Here is a 17355-nt window from a genome sequence, read left to right on the forward strand (position 1 = left end):
AAGGCGAAACAGAATGAAACCTTGTATAGTATAGGAAAGGTAGAGCTGGCCAACAAGCATCAATCCACATTGGCCAAAAGCAATTTCAGCAACATTGTGTAAATTAAACTGAGAGCTTAAGTGAACTGTTACAGCAAAACTGAAATTGACAGCTCATGTGCTGTGAAGACTGAGAAATTAAGACCAAATATAGCTCATGTGTTGACAAGTATTTCTAAAACTCGCTTGTGAACAACCAAAACAGATGAAGGGAGGCCCCTGTACTAAAGCAAGTTTTTAAAATAATTGCATTTCAAAAGTATCAAAGATATACTAGGAATGATTTTGCAAGATGCACAAGGACAAGCAAAAGTACCAGGTCTACCTGTGGCCCTGAACAAAGCTAGTAAAATAACATGTGCACATGTATGTGAAATACAAGTACCTAATAGTCACACTTATAGATCTTTTTTTTAATTGCCCCTTTAAAAATTTCTTTGATACAAGAAATGTGAAGCACACCCCAAGGTTTAGGATTTAAAGATTCAGGGTCTTTAAAGTTTCAGAAAGGCATTGCTAGAGGCTTGGTTTGCCAGGTTATAAACACATTCATCTCAGAATATAAACAGAAACTTCCTAACTTTTTGGCTCTAAGAAAACTCCCCATTACCTATGCCTGCTTCCTCTCAGCCAGACAGCTGCTGAATGACAAAGGCAATACTTTCATTTCTTCATAACCAAGCTCTGGTGTCCACGCACAGTGAAGTACAGAGCACAGCCAACAAACTTGCCTTTCTATAAACAATCTGTTTTGGGGGGAACAGTTTAGCCTCAAAAGATTGAGCTCGTATTCACAGGCACACACAAACAGTTCTTGCATCTTGTATGTTCACTTGTATGTTTAAAACTATTCCTCAAAGTGAAATGTAAAGTACTCCACAGTTCTATATATTTTGAAATGGATTAATAGCAGAAGGAACAAAATATTTCAAGGTAACTGTTACTCTGCAACAATTTTTTGTAATGAGATAATGAGGTTTTTTCCCCAAGAACAGAAACATAAAGTACTATGCAGACAGTGGACAGTCCTAACAGACATACTCTGTGATGCACTCATTCTATTTTAGTGCTGGAAAAAGCAGTTGCAATGAAATGGAATGATTTCTCACCTTATATATTACAGTCTAGCATAGTCTTCTTCACACCTGAGTTGTTTCCTGCTTCATTTTAACCCCTATTTGTGCTGCCATGGCCCTTTTTCTTTTCCTTGGGTCCTACAGAACTTCACCCAGTCCTCAGCCATTAAGGAGGAATGGAACTACTACTGCATCAGACAAGGTTACCACTACTTTTCTCCACAGGTCAAGTCCCTAGAGGCCAGATGAATGGTTTTCTCTTGACCCCAAAGCAAGTATGTGCTTAATGACTCCTGAAGGGAAAAGCTAATGAACCCAAACAACCAAATTAACTGAGGAAATAACACAGATGTGTGCTGCTTGGACTTGCAGTCCTACATTGAAAGGAGCAAAAGAAGCAAGGAAATATCACCAACAGATACTCCAGTTTAATCCCACATAACCATTCCTGTCTTTAAAACAGATCTTCCTGAAATTAAATACACTCAGTCCTGATAACAAAATCCACTCCAGGGAGGGTGCAAAGTAATCGCAGTCTAACAGAGGACCTGAGGCTTCTGAAGCACTTCTGTTAAGGCTTCACTTATTTTTGGTTCTTGGCTTATATAACTCTACAGGCCCAGATGGCTGCTACGTTCTGCACCTCCCAGCGCTGGCCTCAGCGCAGCACCACTGTCATGGCTGTTCTGTTCATATGGAGAAGTACATCAAACAGAACTGTGGCTATAAATGAATGCTACAGGAAGTATCTGAACTAAGGACAAAAATAATGAGGCATGCAAGTAGAGATTTAGCACAGTATTAATCCACAGACCATGCTATTCATTGGTTTAGAGATCATAAGGATCAATTTAATCTGCAGAATTTTACACATACTTTGAGTTCTTAGGAAGTTGAAACAACAGACCTTCTGCAGCATCGTAGAGCTGGGAGGCATTTAAAATGTCAGCTGTTGGCTACTGAGAGTCAGCTGAAAGATACCCTTTGTCATCACAGCACGTTCATCTTTTTCCTTATCTATTTTTTTTTGAAATCCCATCTTTTTATAGTAATTCCTCTAAAACAAAGGCTCTTTGAATTAACAGGTATATTCTTGTGATGTCAGTAAAAACATCCAAGAGAAAACTTGCACAGTTGCTCCTTTCAGAAAGTTGCAGCGGTTGCCAGTTCCACAAGGCCACGAAGTCAATAACACAACCCACTGCCTGAAGCCCCCACTGCACTGAAACAAGATGCTTTAAGTAGGTGCCTGTGGTAAATTTCAGTAAGCAAAGGTAGCTAACAGAAAGCACAGGGCACTAGGGAATACAAGGTGATCTGGAAGCTTTTCATCCGTATGGCTCAGCTGTATATATCCTCAGCAGTGAAAATACTGCACAACATGCGTGAAGTGACAGAACTCTTCTGCCAGCTGCAGATTCCTCTTTCTCTAATAGTTTGGGCAGCTACTAAAAGTAACTGTAACCTAGGTGCAGGAACCTATGTGCTCTGTAATATTTTAATATAGTAATGCCACGACTGTATTATTTTCTAACAGCATGAAATTTTGAGTCTCATTATTTCAATTTTCTACTTGGTGCAACCTGTAACACATTTTCATCTTCTTTGCAGTCGTATGAAAGCTCACACTCACCAACTGCTCCCTGCAGCGATTCCCTTCTTGGAGGGACACTGAGACACTAAGTTCCCTGGGGCTGATGGGCTAGGCCCACTGTGAACACCAGAGTTCAATATTTACAGCACTACAGGAGTAAAACTGAAGTTAATCAGGCAGTTTGCATCACATTCATGTAACAGCATGATTTAGCATGTGTTGTAGGAGATGGTGAAAGGAGGAAGCAGGCAAGGAACGGTGTGCCCGGGCCTTTTAAAGCTCTTAAGTGTGCAGCCTCTATCTAGAAGGAACTGTACACCTTTCATCTTCGGTTTAGGGGAAGATACCTAAGGGATGTCTGTCATGGTTTCTCCATTTCAGAAACAAAAGCTCTCCACAAAAAGAGAAGGAAAAAATAAGGGATAGGACAATGTTTCAACAAAACATTCTTAATGCTAGATGCTGCTTGTGAAAATTTTAATTCAGAAGGACCCTTCCTCTTACAGAACTTCTTTTCCTTTCCTTGTAGAAGAATAATTCAGCACAACTGTAACAATTTGAAGAATTTTATGCTGTTAATGTCCTTCTTCCCAGTTAGTACCATCACCAAGAGCAAAAGAATACTACAGATAGGAAGGTGTCCAAGTGCCTGAAACCCCATTTCCTGCATTTACAGTTTGCCTAAACTGCCACTTCAGCTTTTGCCTAAGCAGAGAGTTTTCAGTTATCACAAAAGTACTTACTAAAAAAAAAAAAACAAACCAAAAAACAAAACCCTCTGTCCCAAAGCCATCATCTGTTTCATTATGATGTGCTCTAGGAATACAAAAGGGATGCACTGTGCAAGGAGGGAAAAAGAGAGAAACAAATGAGCTATGAATTGTGGTTGATGGTAAAAACAGCAGTGTGAGATTCAGCAAGCCATTACAGAATGCATCAGAATTGTCCAATAGCAATTATCTTGCCCCAGATGAAAATTAGGACGTCTGGAAGGATTTCTGCAGTAAATATTTCCCAGGGTTTCTGACACAAAAATTAACTGAGCTGAAAAAATGTGCATCAGTTCAAATAATTTTTTCTCTTCTTTTTTTAATAAAAAAGCAGTCAAGCAGCATGTCAAGGCCTTTTTCTTACATCAGTTCTTGGCATGTATATCTACATTAAAACTGCATTGCTGTTTGCTGCACACATCAACATTCTGAGCATATAGGAAGCATTTTAGAGTTCAAGGCACCTTCATGCATGCAGCCTCTGAAAGACGCACTATACAAGGCTGTTGCTAAGGACTCACCAAATGGGGTATGGAAGCCACTAAAGGAGCCACGTGCCCAGAATGGCTGGCTCGTCCCTTACAGTCATTTCATAATCATTCACATGCCACATGCACAGCTTCTTAAGACAAAGGCTGCTCAACGTAGATCGTTGGACTCGGGAAACATCAATAGTGCACCAGATGTTGGGATAGAAGCAGGAGGACTGACGTGGGAGGATGTCAAGGAGAAAAACTGGAACACTGCTGAAGTGGTGTGTTAGGCACACAGCACATCCAGCTGCTGGCTGAAGTAACAGTGCCCAGCCCTCAGCTGCTGCCCTTCTGCTCCTATCACACAGCCCTGCAGCCAGTCTGAAAAAGCTCCAATGCACGTCAGATCCTGCACCGAGCAAACACAGCTAAAGCTTCAAATTGTGGCAGCAGAACACTTGTGCCTTATTTTCCTAGTTCTTCTAGCAACAATTAGCTGTTGTTTGTAAAGCACTGCAATTTCAAGATAACTCAATCAACACATTAGCTCTCCCTTGCTCATTTTCTACACACACAGCTGTCAGGACTTGCATTTCCTTGATGAAGGAATTACCTTGCTGCATGACTCTGTGCACATAACATCCAGCTCTAATGATATTTAAGCGTGATCTCCCTCAGCAATTCAAATAAATGTACTTAACAGAGTTCAACAAAGAATTTAAGCTCAGCAAAAAGGCACTGAGTAGCTGCTATACGCTAGACCATAAACTACATTACCTGCCTTTGTGTAATAGCATGAGCCTATACAACATGCAGTGCAAAAATGTGTTTTATAATCTCCTGGTAGTGGCTCCTAACTGGTGCCTGAAAGCTCAGCAATGCCTCATGCCAACTGATGCCACTGTACCTCTCTACAAAATTCTCAACATCTGAGGATGCTGTGTGCCAGGAGATGAAGAAGCAGTAGCTAATAAAGCTGTTAGATTAAGGAAGTGGACAGAAAACACCAAGAAGCTTGAAAGAGAGACTGGACTTAGGTTGCAGAGGCATGAAAGTGCATGCAGGAAGCACTGCAGGCTCACAGCCTCGGAACCAAACCATTAGCCACAGATTAGAGGTGAATATTAACAAATATTCAGTTCCTAGTTTTACAGAAAGTGAGCACAGTAAATCTATGCCCATCAGTTTGATGTTCATGAGACAATCTAAAACCTGCTAACTCATCTGAGCTCTACTTCCATTGAACGTTTAATGCTATGCTTTCAATGACAGAGGTCCCCACCACCCCCAAATTATTCTGTGTCTCCACGGATATTGAACTACTTCAACAGCAGCATATGCCATGGTTTCTGGTTTGAGTAGAAGTTCAAAATAATATTGCATTTTCAAAACATGTATGATTGTAGATTTAGAAAAAGGTCAAAATCCTAGGACAACCTATAATTAAACAAATTTTTGTTGTTGGGAAAAAAAATCTGCTTCAGTAACAGTCATGTAAGACAAAAGACAATTAAAGCAATGCAAAATGCTGCCAACGGGGAAAAAACCCAAGGCCTACATACTGAGGTCCCTCAGGCAAAAAACCTGCTCTGCATGATCCATGTGTTTAGCTCTCCATGCGCTTAAAGACACAAGAGGAGAAATCTGTAACACAGCAGACTGTCTTCCAATAACGAAGTACTGCATGCTACTACTACAGCCCCTTAACCAGCTTATAAAATGCTCAATGCTCCTCTAACGTTTGGGCCTGCTGCCTTGCCTGCTAATAGCACAGGGGCTACTAAGCACAAGTCATCTAAATCCAACAAGAGCTCAACTTCTTATATCATGAAAACATACACATGCAAACAAATATGATTTCCTACCGCCCCCTCAGACATGAGCTCTAAGTGATGCTGTATCTCTTCTACTTAGAAATATCATCAGCCACACTACCAAAGCACAGCGTTTCTTACTAAGCATAATCCAGGACAAAAATGATAGTTAAGCTCCTTTCAGAACAGATCCAGGGTAGGCTAGTGAGAGAAAGGATTCTCCCTGTAACTGAGCTATCTACTGAGGAACAGGCTGCTGAATCAATAGCTCATCCCCACAGAAGTAATACCATGGGAGAAGTTCTACGCGCTGGCAGTGTCAGGCTAGTATCAATTATGTTAAACTGTGGAAGGTAGGAGAACCACAAGCTGAAAGAAGCCACAAGATGGTGGATAATTTGTTTATCCTGCTGGGCTATATTTGAGCTGGTGACTCACCATGTACATCTTGCTAGTTACACCTTCAGCTGCTCATTTCAGCCCCTTCCCTAACCTTCACAAGTCATCAGCACTGAATCATTACTGTACACACACTTCAAGACAAAGAACACCTCAACCAGCAGAACACACAACTATTCCATACATCCTATAAAACTGAAGAACTACTGGATGGGAAAAAACAACGTGTGGATTCCCTACACATCAACTTGCTACACATTTTTATAGCATGCTATTAGAGCTAATCTGGTTTTCAAAACTCCGCAGGGATCTTTAATGTAAATTTTTTTTTTAAGTAATTCTTAGGCAAATGCACCAGGAATCCACTGAAATCAGTAAGTAACAACATACGTGTTACCACTTGTCTTACTTTCAGGTAGGAGAGAAAAGGGTTAATTTTTTTAATTAAGCAGTTCCTACAAAATAAATGTAAACAAGAGCCACGAACTTTACAAAAAAGGAGCATCTCCTCAATCTGTACTGAAACTAAAACAGCAGAACAAACACCGGATTGATTTTTGACACAAAATAGCTCACACTATTCACAGCAAGAGAACCTTCCTTTCTGTTTGGTGTGGGATTTTTTTGTTTGTTTGTTTTTCCTGCGGGAGATTAAACATAACCCAGTGAAACCTGGTGGGAAGGCCCACGTGAACTAAAATTTCTGTTTCTTATTTGATAATTAGACCTTGGCCAGGAAATACAGGCAGTGGAATAGTTCCCCTTCACAGAATTCAGATTAAGCTGTAAGAAGATAGCCGGGACTGAATATACTGATATCACTCAGCTGAAATATCCCTGATTCATCTGTGAAATGCATATGAAATCAGAGAATAGTAAATGAGACTTAAATGCAATGCAACGTTTCCAGAACAAGTATGACTTAGGAGCACCTCGATGGCAACCCAAATCTCCAATTCAGAATATTATCAGTGGAACTTTATGTTCCTACTGTGATTTTTTTCATCTTAATGATAAAACACATCCAAGGGCTATCAGTGAATGCAGTTCTAAGGCCTGACACTGCAATCTTACCTCTGCATAGCAAGCAGCACGTGGTTATCTATTAAGGCCCCATAAAAGAAACTATGACTGTAGGTGAAGAACAATTGCAGAATCTGGCCTGTGAGCAATTCCATATTGAGTGCATATATCATGAAATAGCCTTACCTCAGTAAGTGCGTGCAGCTGTCCTTGATGCACACAGACACCCATAAACCTACAAGAAACAAAAAAAAGAGAAGTGGTTTGGGTTTTCTTTCCCCCCCACCTTTTTTTTTTCTTCGTTTTCTAGAAAGAAACAAGGATAACAGAAAGTAGTGGCTATCACAAGAAAGAAGGAAAAAGGGGAAAAAATAATCAGCCTCAGACAATGCATACCTCAAGGTCAATTATTTAAAAGTCTCAGCACAAAACAAAATTACATGCCTACACTGCAATATGCGTTCCAAGAGAACACAGGAAACTGCTCAAACAAGATGGAAAGTTACTAACTTAACTACAAGCAAAGGCCAGCATATAATGTTTTTGCAGAAAGGAACAGTCTCAGAGCTCCCTGCTCCAATGAAGCCAAGTGTAATCCACTGTTGGTCTGCATAAAGTGCAAATTACTTCCCTTCTCATTGTGCTGCATAAGCATGAAGATGTTCCTTTCTACCCCATTCCTAACCACAGAGGACTGTGAGGGCATGTGCATGCAGCATACTTCTCTTTTCCCCCGTGCCTCCCTTTTGTTTTCAACACTCGCATTAAAGCAAGTTTTGATGGTATCTGCTACATCCCTCTGTGCAAGGTTCAGAGTCCTGCTGAAAGAAAAGACCATCAATCCCTTGACTTTTCTGCATAATGACAAAGTGTCATATTTGAATTTAAGAGGAATAATTAAAAGCTCGTCATTCTACAATACAAGCTGAACTTCTAAGTAACAAAATGCAAATTAACAGTAACAATAAACATCTCCTGTGAGAAAGCTCAGTACAACTTAACCTGTAGGCACCTTGCAGTCCTCCCTGCACTGCCAAGATTTTGGTTATTTTTAGATGAGCCAATTGTCAACTTCATCACTTAGATATTTTTTTTTTTTTTTGTCTCTATGGGCAAAAACACATTGCCTGTCATTTCACAGCGTTCAGAAACCTCCACTTCACAAGAGGTAGAAAGGCACAATGCCATTAAATGTGATGGGAACCCTGCAGAGATCAAGTTGAAGGAAAAGGCCCTTTTATAGCCTCAAAACTTTCTGAATTTAAAACCAAAATGATGCAAGACACAGCACTAGTTCAGCTAAGCTGCTTCTGAACAAATGAATGATCCTTACTGTTCTCTTGCCTAACAGCTGACTGGTAAATTACAAACAGCCAAAGAGAAATAACATAGGTAAGGTTCTTTGCATAAGCTGAGCTGTGGAAAGCTGTTTTTATAACCAAAAAAAAAAAAAAGTAGCAGGACTCTCATTTTAAAGTCTATTGTCTGCTCTTACCTCAAATATTACTTTTTCCAAATGAAATACGCATTTTTCTTTCGTTTGAGAGTGAAAACAATTCCTCTCGCTTAAGGAAGAGCAATAGGTGCACAACAGGTGTTTAGGGGACAGGGAAGAAGAGCTGTTTTAGATACATCACCTACACAAACATTGCTCTGAGTTTCACTTCACACAGCGACTCTTCTGTATGACTCTTGCATATGAACTCTTCTGTAAATGTGTTCACAAACCAAGCTTCCTACAAGCTAAGGAACTTGGCTACTAAGTTACGTGGACCTCTCCAAAGCAGGAATCTGCTTCTATTTGCACACATTCTGCAAGGTCTATAAAGTACAGTGTTAACAGCTTCACTTAATCCAAGATAACACTTAAAATTTGGAACCGGTATTTTCTCTTTTCTGAAGCACACTAACGAGGTTAATCCTGGATGCTGCAGTACTTTCATTCAACAAAAACTGAGGTTGGACAAATAAAAATAAGAGCATTTCATCTGATTATCAGCTCTTCCTTTGTAAAGGCATATTACTTTACTACCATTTAGGCTTTCATTGTATTTGACTTAATTCTAATACATAAATGCAATTAAGAATTCTGTTACACGTGTCGACTTCACCAAACAGGAGAAATGTCTCTCATCAAAATACTGGCAGACCTTTTTCTGATAATCTGTTTGCTCAAAGGAAGTCTCAATGGAAACATGTTCATAGCCTCAGTGAACCTACACTTTGAGCAGGAAAGGCACACCAGCTCAAGTTACCGAGAGTAAGAGCTCAGCAATTCTTCAGCATCCTGCATTTCTACGAGGAAACAGACTAACATTTCTAACCTTAAACCAGAAATTAAAGCAAAGTTCCATATCATGTTCCATACCATGACTGCACGAAAAATGCAGGACAAAATTATATTTGTAAAGCCCACATCTTTGGAAGATATTAGCCAGGAAAAGAGAAACCAGATCCACTGATAAAACAGGCTTAATGAGCTTACAGGCAACACAATGAAACCATCAATAGATTGTGTCAAGAATCTCATTTTCCAGGCTCTGGAAAATACATTGATAGAACAGACCTCTAGCGATCCAAATTCCTGGAAAACGTCATCTTAACTGCTGTATCAAGCAATACTAAGTCTCCTGGTTAAGCCAAGTACTGCTACAAAATACTACAGAACAGCTTTCTCACTAGAAAGTAATATATGCAGCCGCTATCAGGAAATACAATTACCAAGTTGAACATAAGATTCCAATTTCTGAGATGGGCCCACAGGAGATTCCAAACCCTGTGGATAGGAAGCTGACATGCTGGCCCAGTTCAGCTGAGATGATTCCTGCTGGCGAGACGCCCCGTCTGCAGAGCCAAAATGCGCTCGTAGGTGAACTTCAGCAGAATGTCTCAGCAGCCAAGGGTTACATTTCCTATAAACATTTCTAGTAGGAAGAAGCTTCAATGAGTAAGTCATCCACAGCAGAGGTGACTACTTGCAGATATAAGGAAGTTTATTTTTCAAGACAGCACATCCAGCCTTATCAGGAAGGCTGAATCACTTCCAAAATTGAAACCAGCAGCTGGAAAATCTTCCCCAGAGGCTGCAAGTCTAAGGGATGCCATGTGAGTCCACGCTGCTAAGTACAGTGCAGAACATCTTCACAGTCTGTATCACCTGTCCTCCTAAAGAAGAGAAGAAGTATTCTGCACATTCTTGAACCTTTCAGGGCAGTTACCCAAAGTGCTTTCATTCAGTTCAGTCAGACCGCAGGGGAGAAAGTTCTGGACAGGACTGGGAACTAAGAACCCTAGTGCCCAACCTTGGCATCTTTGTTAGATTGCACAGAACTAATATCCAGATTAAACAGCCATTGCGGACATCCAGATATTGGATCCATGCTTTCCATTCAAAGAACTTCACTAGAACGTCTCTGCTCTACAGACAAAGCGAGGGCAGCTAGATAGAGGCAGACAGACCTCTGAAATCCACTGCTTGCTTCTGTAAAAGAATTTAGGAGATTGAGGATAACTTTAAAAATAAGCAGCAAACCAAACTCACCAATACAAAAAACTCATACAGCTCACTAATACACAGAGAAATGAGTTCAAATGACAGGTAGATGCTTATTTCATTGCACTGGCTATTGCTGGAAAGGGAGGAGAGCATAAATCTGCACTAGAACCCTTCCTGATGTCTTAGGCACCATTCTAAAAACCTACTTAGTTTTCTACACTTGCTTTTTGATTCAAGAGAGAGGCAAAACGTTTTATCTATCCACTCTGTAACATATTACACACAACACATCCTATCTTCAGCTGCTTTGCACGCAGCATTTATAAGATATTCCTATTAGATAACTGCATTACATACAGAAAAGTTTAAAAAAAAAGTTTTCCTTTCTTTTAAGCTATCACTCAATACAAGAGAAATGATGTTAAAAGACAAAAGCCATCCTTCTACCTGGTGGCTCAAAGTCAATCACAATTTCACAAGAAGGAAAGCTTGACAAGAGAAAATGCATTTAAAAAATTGTATTGTCTTTCCAGGGTGCTGGATGTGTCCAAAAGCAGCTGAAGGAAAATTCTCCTTAAAGTCCACAGAATAAGAAAGTAGTGTGCACGTTATGTTTTGGTGTGCATGCACAGCAAAGCAGATTTAATCAACGAGTCAATCTGCCTACACACTCACTGCCAAACACAGCAATATCTCCAAGGGCTCCCATGAGAGCACTTAAGCCATAATTTAAGGTTTTCTGCGTACAGGATGTTTTAAATGAAGTCCCTGAGGTACAGATTAAATAAAGAAGTAATTTTCATGAAAACAGTAGTGATATTAAAAACTGAAATTCTATCTCAAAATTGAAGATATACTAATTTAAGAGACAGCACAAGGAATAGATTATCTGTGTTAGCACACCACTTCATTTCTCAAAATAAGAAAAACACACCTGTAGGACATTTCCAGAATGTAAAGGTATCAGAACCAGAACGAGAAGGTATCAGATCTCCAAGGCTGGGAGCTGTAGAGCTCCAGACTCTGAGACAACAACAGCCTCCTTGAGCTCTTTCCAGCTCCATTTTCTTCTTTTGACTTAGGCAAAAACTCATGACTGCAGCGCAACATCAGCATTCAGAGAAGCATCAAAGTGCTGAAAAACACTTTGAAGCATACACCAGACCTGGTAGCAGATCTAACCCAAACCTTGAACAGCACTGCACTTAAGTGTGACTTAATTTAATAAGGGAGTGAAGAAATGTTCCAAACCTCTGGCTCTCCAAGTCCCAGCTATTTGTCTTACTATGTATCAGCCACCCCATATTAACATGACTGCAGTAAACACTATATGGTGCAAACCAGAAGCCCAACTCACCTTTCCACTCCTGCTCTTACCATCTGCTTTGAGGTAAGATGTGATAAGCCAGCAGGCAGCAGCATCTCATGCTCACAGGAAGCAGAAGCATCAAGCAAGACAGAAAAGCATTTTAGTCCTCCAGTTTGCATGCAAGGATGAGATGGAGATAGGAGATCATGCAGTTGACAGTAGAAAGTGCTGAGCACTAACGAACACCACTAGTCTGCTTTCACTCCTGAAACATCCCTAATCTGATCCTTGATGTAAACAAAGAACAAGAAAAGCAGCTCTTTCTTATGATCACCAAAACAGCAACTGAATAAATTACTACACCACAGTTAACATCTTCTCTGCCTCTGGAATCACGTTTGCTAACAGAAATAGGAAGCAAGAGAGAGGGAGACAAAAGATCACAATCCCCTTGTCACCATTCAGTGCAGCTGCAAGAACTTCTATTCCAAAACATCCTTAACCAAGAGGTTCCATTTTAGCCAAAATAAACCCTTAGTGGAGGATAGTTTCTCACTTTTCCTAATGAATTTTCCATCAAGATTTTTTAACAGGTATTTTTATATATGTATATATTTGACCATTGGAATCTTTGTAATGCTACCACAGAGATTACATACTTACTGGAAACTCGGTAAGTGAAAACTAAGCTCTTCAGTGTCTTCTGATTAAGACAGATATCTACATGGCTGGCCAAATGCAGAATTTGAGCACAAAAACATTGAAATGAGAGTGGGGGTATTTAAAATTAGCCTTACAACCCCATGCCAAAAAAACCAAATTATTTTTAAAGCCTAAAAAACCAAACTGCTACTTCACGACTTATTAGAAACAGAGAAATTGGAACATCTTGACACAACTCTGTGCACAGAAGTGTCTAAGGTCACTAAGACAAAACACAAACCTATCTGTAAGTAATGTCTACAGTGTTGAAGGACGGAAGAAAGTCAGGCTAATCCAGACTCCAGACTGCTGGTTGTAGGTTGGAATAAAAACCTTAAAAGGCTTTAGTAAGTGTGAAAATGAGTCGATACAGACAGCAGAGAAGCAAAAGTAGTCTCAAAAAATCTGTAACAGTAGTTGTTCACTACATTCATAAGTGCAATTAATGGTAAAGAGGCAAGAATCTTTGCACTACCATCTTAAAATTAACTGTAGGCATGTTGGAATGGATAGCTTGTAAAAAGGTGTGACACATTCTAGAGCACTGGCAAAGAAAAATTTTTTTATTCCCAATTAGCCAAGGTCATTATTATCCACTGGATACCAGATACACCAGGAAGTGCATCTCCAAACATTTCAGAAGAGAAACAGTATACCTTAAGATGTTTGGATGTGAGAGTCTATTCATAAGTTGAACCTCTTTCAGCATGTTCGCTCTGTTGCTGTTCAGCGTGTTCATCTTCAAAGCCATTACCTGGTCTGAAGTTCTGTGTCTTACCTACAGGATACAAGCAAAAAGCAGTAAGGACATATCCTAGTAACATGAAACAAGGCTGAAAAGCCACTAGAGTTGTAGAACAGGTTAAATGTACTTTATGACAACTGACTTGACGTATATTCTGATTTCTCTCATCTTTATCACACAATTACTTTCAATAGGCAAAGCATCCAAATGAAGGAAGGTGTTTTACACTTCCCATGCAACTGAGGATCAAGTTTGAGAAGCTGAAAAAAAATTATCAGCTTCTGAGTACAAGTGAAAGTAGTCACTTATTTGTTCAGGGAGAGAAAGCTCCATATTCTGAGTCTATGAAACTCAATTGCTTTTCACCCATCCCTCTTCCTTTCCCAGGGCAGTGGTTGGTTTTAAGGATCCACAGAATGAGTTATGAGAGGCCCTGCATTATACAGCTATGGGCAAATTTCACAGGCAGCCCAGGTTTCCTTTTTGAGTAGAGGCACAAGCCTGATGATACGCTCAGCAGAGAGAAAGCATTTGTTCAAATTCACACTGCGAAGCAGAGTTACAAGAACAGCTGAACTCCAGATAAGTGGAAGAAAGAAGAAAGCTGGACATCTCGTCCAGCAATGATGCCCACTAGTATGCTGAAGGCACCAGGTGATACCTATTTTCAGGTTTCATTTGCCCACTGTCTACAAGAACAAAAGGAGCATTTCGCCTAAACAAGAAGCACCACAAATTCAGCACAGGGAAGTACTGGAGGGAACGGTGTCATGTTTTAGATGTGTGTCCATCTTAATGCTTGAGACACCTGCCTACTCCCCATCCTAGTGAGAAGTGCAGGGCAGTACGGGAAGCAGTGCAGCTAAGAGTGGCAAACATCATCAGACTGAGCAAGTTGAAAAATAGCTCTCAGGCATTTTCTCCTGCTCCTCCCCTGCCCATGCATGAGCTTCTCAATTGGCTAACTCACACTCACTCAGTAATGCCACTGTGAAAAGGATTAGAGAAAGGAGATGGAGAAGGGTGTAGAGACCACCATGGATAGCAGAAACTAGCAGTAAGTCGGTGAGCTGAGACTTCTCTTTTCAGTGGTAATATTGGCTTTAAAAACAAACAAACAAAACTGGTCAAACCACAGCTTTGGTGTTATAACAAGATAATCCAGAGTTGCTCCATGTTTAACCTGTTTTGCCTGTTTGGCATGCTTATTACTTTTAAGTGGGATGATTGCACGTTAAGTTGACGAGGTTTACTGTTACTTGCCAGGTTTCCTGTGTCTATTGTCTGCTTTCATTAACTCTTAATTTTAGGTAGCTTTTGCATACCTAGCCAATTTGAATGAACAAGCTGAGATGGACAAGTCTATTTCCATATGCATGTATTTTTAAATATGTATTTTATTTAGATTTCAGTTTTATTTGTGTCAACTCTTTGGCTGGGGAGCCAAAATTAAGAAAAGCTTTCATAGATTTAAGGGAAATTTGTTCGACCAATGCAAATTAAGAATAAGAACAATTTTAAAATTTTCCATCTTTACATAACAGCACAAGAAACACCTCCTCTGGAAGAAGGGTGAGGAATCCTGGGTGTTATGATGGAGTCATTTGGGCTTTTCAAGGAATGGCAAAGAATTTGAAGCTTAAGACATACAGGCAAAGATCTATTCTCAACAGAAATCAGCTTTCCACTGACACAGAAGCTTCAAGGTCTGCCAACAGGGAAGGAACAGAGATAGAAGGTGAGCAGAAACTTGGATTAAATACCGCCCTGAGCAGTACTGGCTCGTCATTAACTCTGCTACCTTTTGGCCATTTATCTAATTCACTTCGCTCCACGCCAAAATTTCAAGTTCCTTTTGCCTCAGCTTTTAGGTAAAATTAGAGACCCACCATAGGACCTTTTTCCTTGTTCTTTGCCTTTTCCTTATTCTGGTCTCTATTCTTGAGCTATGTAAACTTCTGAAGGTGTTTTTGAAGCAACTATCCTGTGTGCTTCCTGGATTTTCAGGTCTGACAGGCAAAAGGAAGAGGTTAACAACTACTTCTCAAAGGTTGGACTGCCCACAGTACTAACTCCATGAACAGAAAGGAATGAGCAGTCTTTGCAAAGAATATTTCTCATCCTCCACTTCAGGATATTCCTGCAATCTCTTTGAAAGGCTGCTGTGGGTTATGCGATGAGCTTTGGGGCCTTTTTGTTTTGTAAAATCCACTTGATCACAGTTAGAAATAGCTCAATTTCTAGCATCTGGGCCTGTTAACAGGTGTCCAAAAGGCACCTGACACTGTGCTGCTTTCTGTTTCAATTAAGGGGACACTGTAAGCTAATACCAGTCATTTTATTTGAGCTTCTGTTTACTGTTCTGATGTTGGAGGACATATTCTCCCTGAATCTGATAGAACAGCAAATTACCAAATCAAATCAAAGCAGAGGTGAGAGGACAGGGACTCATTCTCACACAAGAGAACAAGTTAAGAGTTGAGTTAGGAGGGAAAAGCAGACCTGAAGCCTGAAAGTCATCTTCTCAAGAGGTAAGTAGCCAATATTGAGAATAAAGACCAGATATTAGTCTATATATTACGAAACACAATACCAGTCACTTAGAGTATACATAAAGCTAATTGTGGCCTGTCCTCTGAAGCATTGTTGACAAAAAGCATTTCCACAGTAAGAATGGACTGCCAAGAGGGAACAGACAGGTCCTGCTTTCAAGGTCTCAGTCAAGCTCCAGACCATCTGAGCTGTCAGCTCTTCCTTACAGCCACAGCTATCAGTTACACACCTTGTGCACCTACTTAGCTGTCATTCACAGCCTAAACTGAACTGGGCTCTGTGCTGGTATTCCTTGCCAAAACTCTGCCTTTCTAAACTTTCTCTGCTTTTCTAAACCTTTATCTCCTTTCAGGCTACTAATGTGCACATAAGACAACAGCTCCAGAAGCTAACAGTAGAATTTAGAAATATTATTGGTCAAAAGCAGTATTTGCTTATAGGACATTTTGTCTCAGCACATGCCCATATGCTCAAGATATAAACAAGGATCCCTAGCAGATGGCTGTGAAACTACCAAAGCTGTTGACGTTGTTATTAATTAGAGTTCCTTGCATATGAGATCAAATAACCTTTCAGTGATGCCTGGCTGATCAGGTCTGTGCTTGGAAATATTTTGACAATCCTACAGCTGCCCTCCCATGCTGCTTTGCACACTCTTCTGACTCTCAGTCTGCTTACCTATGTATCTCTAACTCAGAGGTCACAGTAACCAGATATTGCCTCCCTGTTTTATTGCTGGCAGGCAGTTAAAGTGTCCCTTTGCACTCTGGTTCTTCTAGGATCAAAGTACTTTGTAAGTGCTTTGACCTGGCTATGGCTAGCTGCACGGCCTGCCTGGCCAGGGTCTTCAGACCATGCTCTGGTCCCAGACCTCCTTACCTACCGAAATAAAAGAGGTATGCAGTGAAGTGATGGAACCAGGCACAGAAACAGTAACATATTTGAAAGAAAACTTGTAACAGCAATTGAGGGGAGCTCACATTCAAAATAGCTAGCCAATATGTAAACATTGTACTCAGCTCATACAAGAAATGGCCAGGAAAATTGCTGCTTTTAATTTTTAACTTACTGCTTGCAAAAGTTTTTTGTTTGTTTTATTATTGAAAGACTAAATATCACTTAAATAACTGTTTATTTAGTCATAGGTATGCCATAGCTTCCTAAATATCCAAACATTAATTCTACTGTTTGCCTGTACTGAAGATGAAGGGAAAGACTGATGCGATTTCATCTTCCACACGGCCCATCTAATCTTTACTATTAACTGCACCTTTCCAGGTGTCCTTAAAATGAGCATTTGAAGGACACTGATGTTACAGATCTGCCAATATAGCTTTCAGCTTTGCCTTTAGTTTTCCATTG

At 40.2% G+C, this 17355-nt stretch overlaps 1 protein-coding gene across 1 annotated transcript in view; it reads right to left on the bottom strand.

The window, feature by feature from the left end:
• Positions 1–17355, bottom strand: part of TESK2 (testis associated actin remodelling kinase 2) — a 68677-nt gene that overhangs the window by 33644 nt on the left and 17678 nt on the right. The window contains exons 3-4 of the mRNA XM_042819107.1: positions 13352–13473; positions 7375–7423 (exon numbers count right to left, since the gene is read on the bottom strand). Coding sequence (XP_042675041.1) covers positions 7375–7423; positions 13352–13473 — 171 coding nt within the window. The remainder of the gene's footprint in view (positions 1–7374; positions 7424–13351; positions 13474–17355) is intronic.

Source organism: Centrocercus urophasianus, unplaced genomic scaffold (assembly GCF_019232065.1).
Source record: "Centrocercus urophasianus isolate 14NV4802_14NV808 unplaced genomic scaffold, USGS_Curo_1.0 seq_18, whole genome shotgun sequence".
NCBI classification, from domain to species: Eukaryota; Metazoa; Chordata; class Aves; order Galliformes; family Phasianidae; genus Centrocercus; species Centrocercus urophasianus.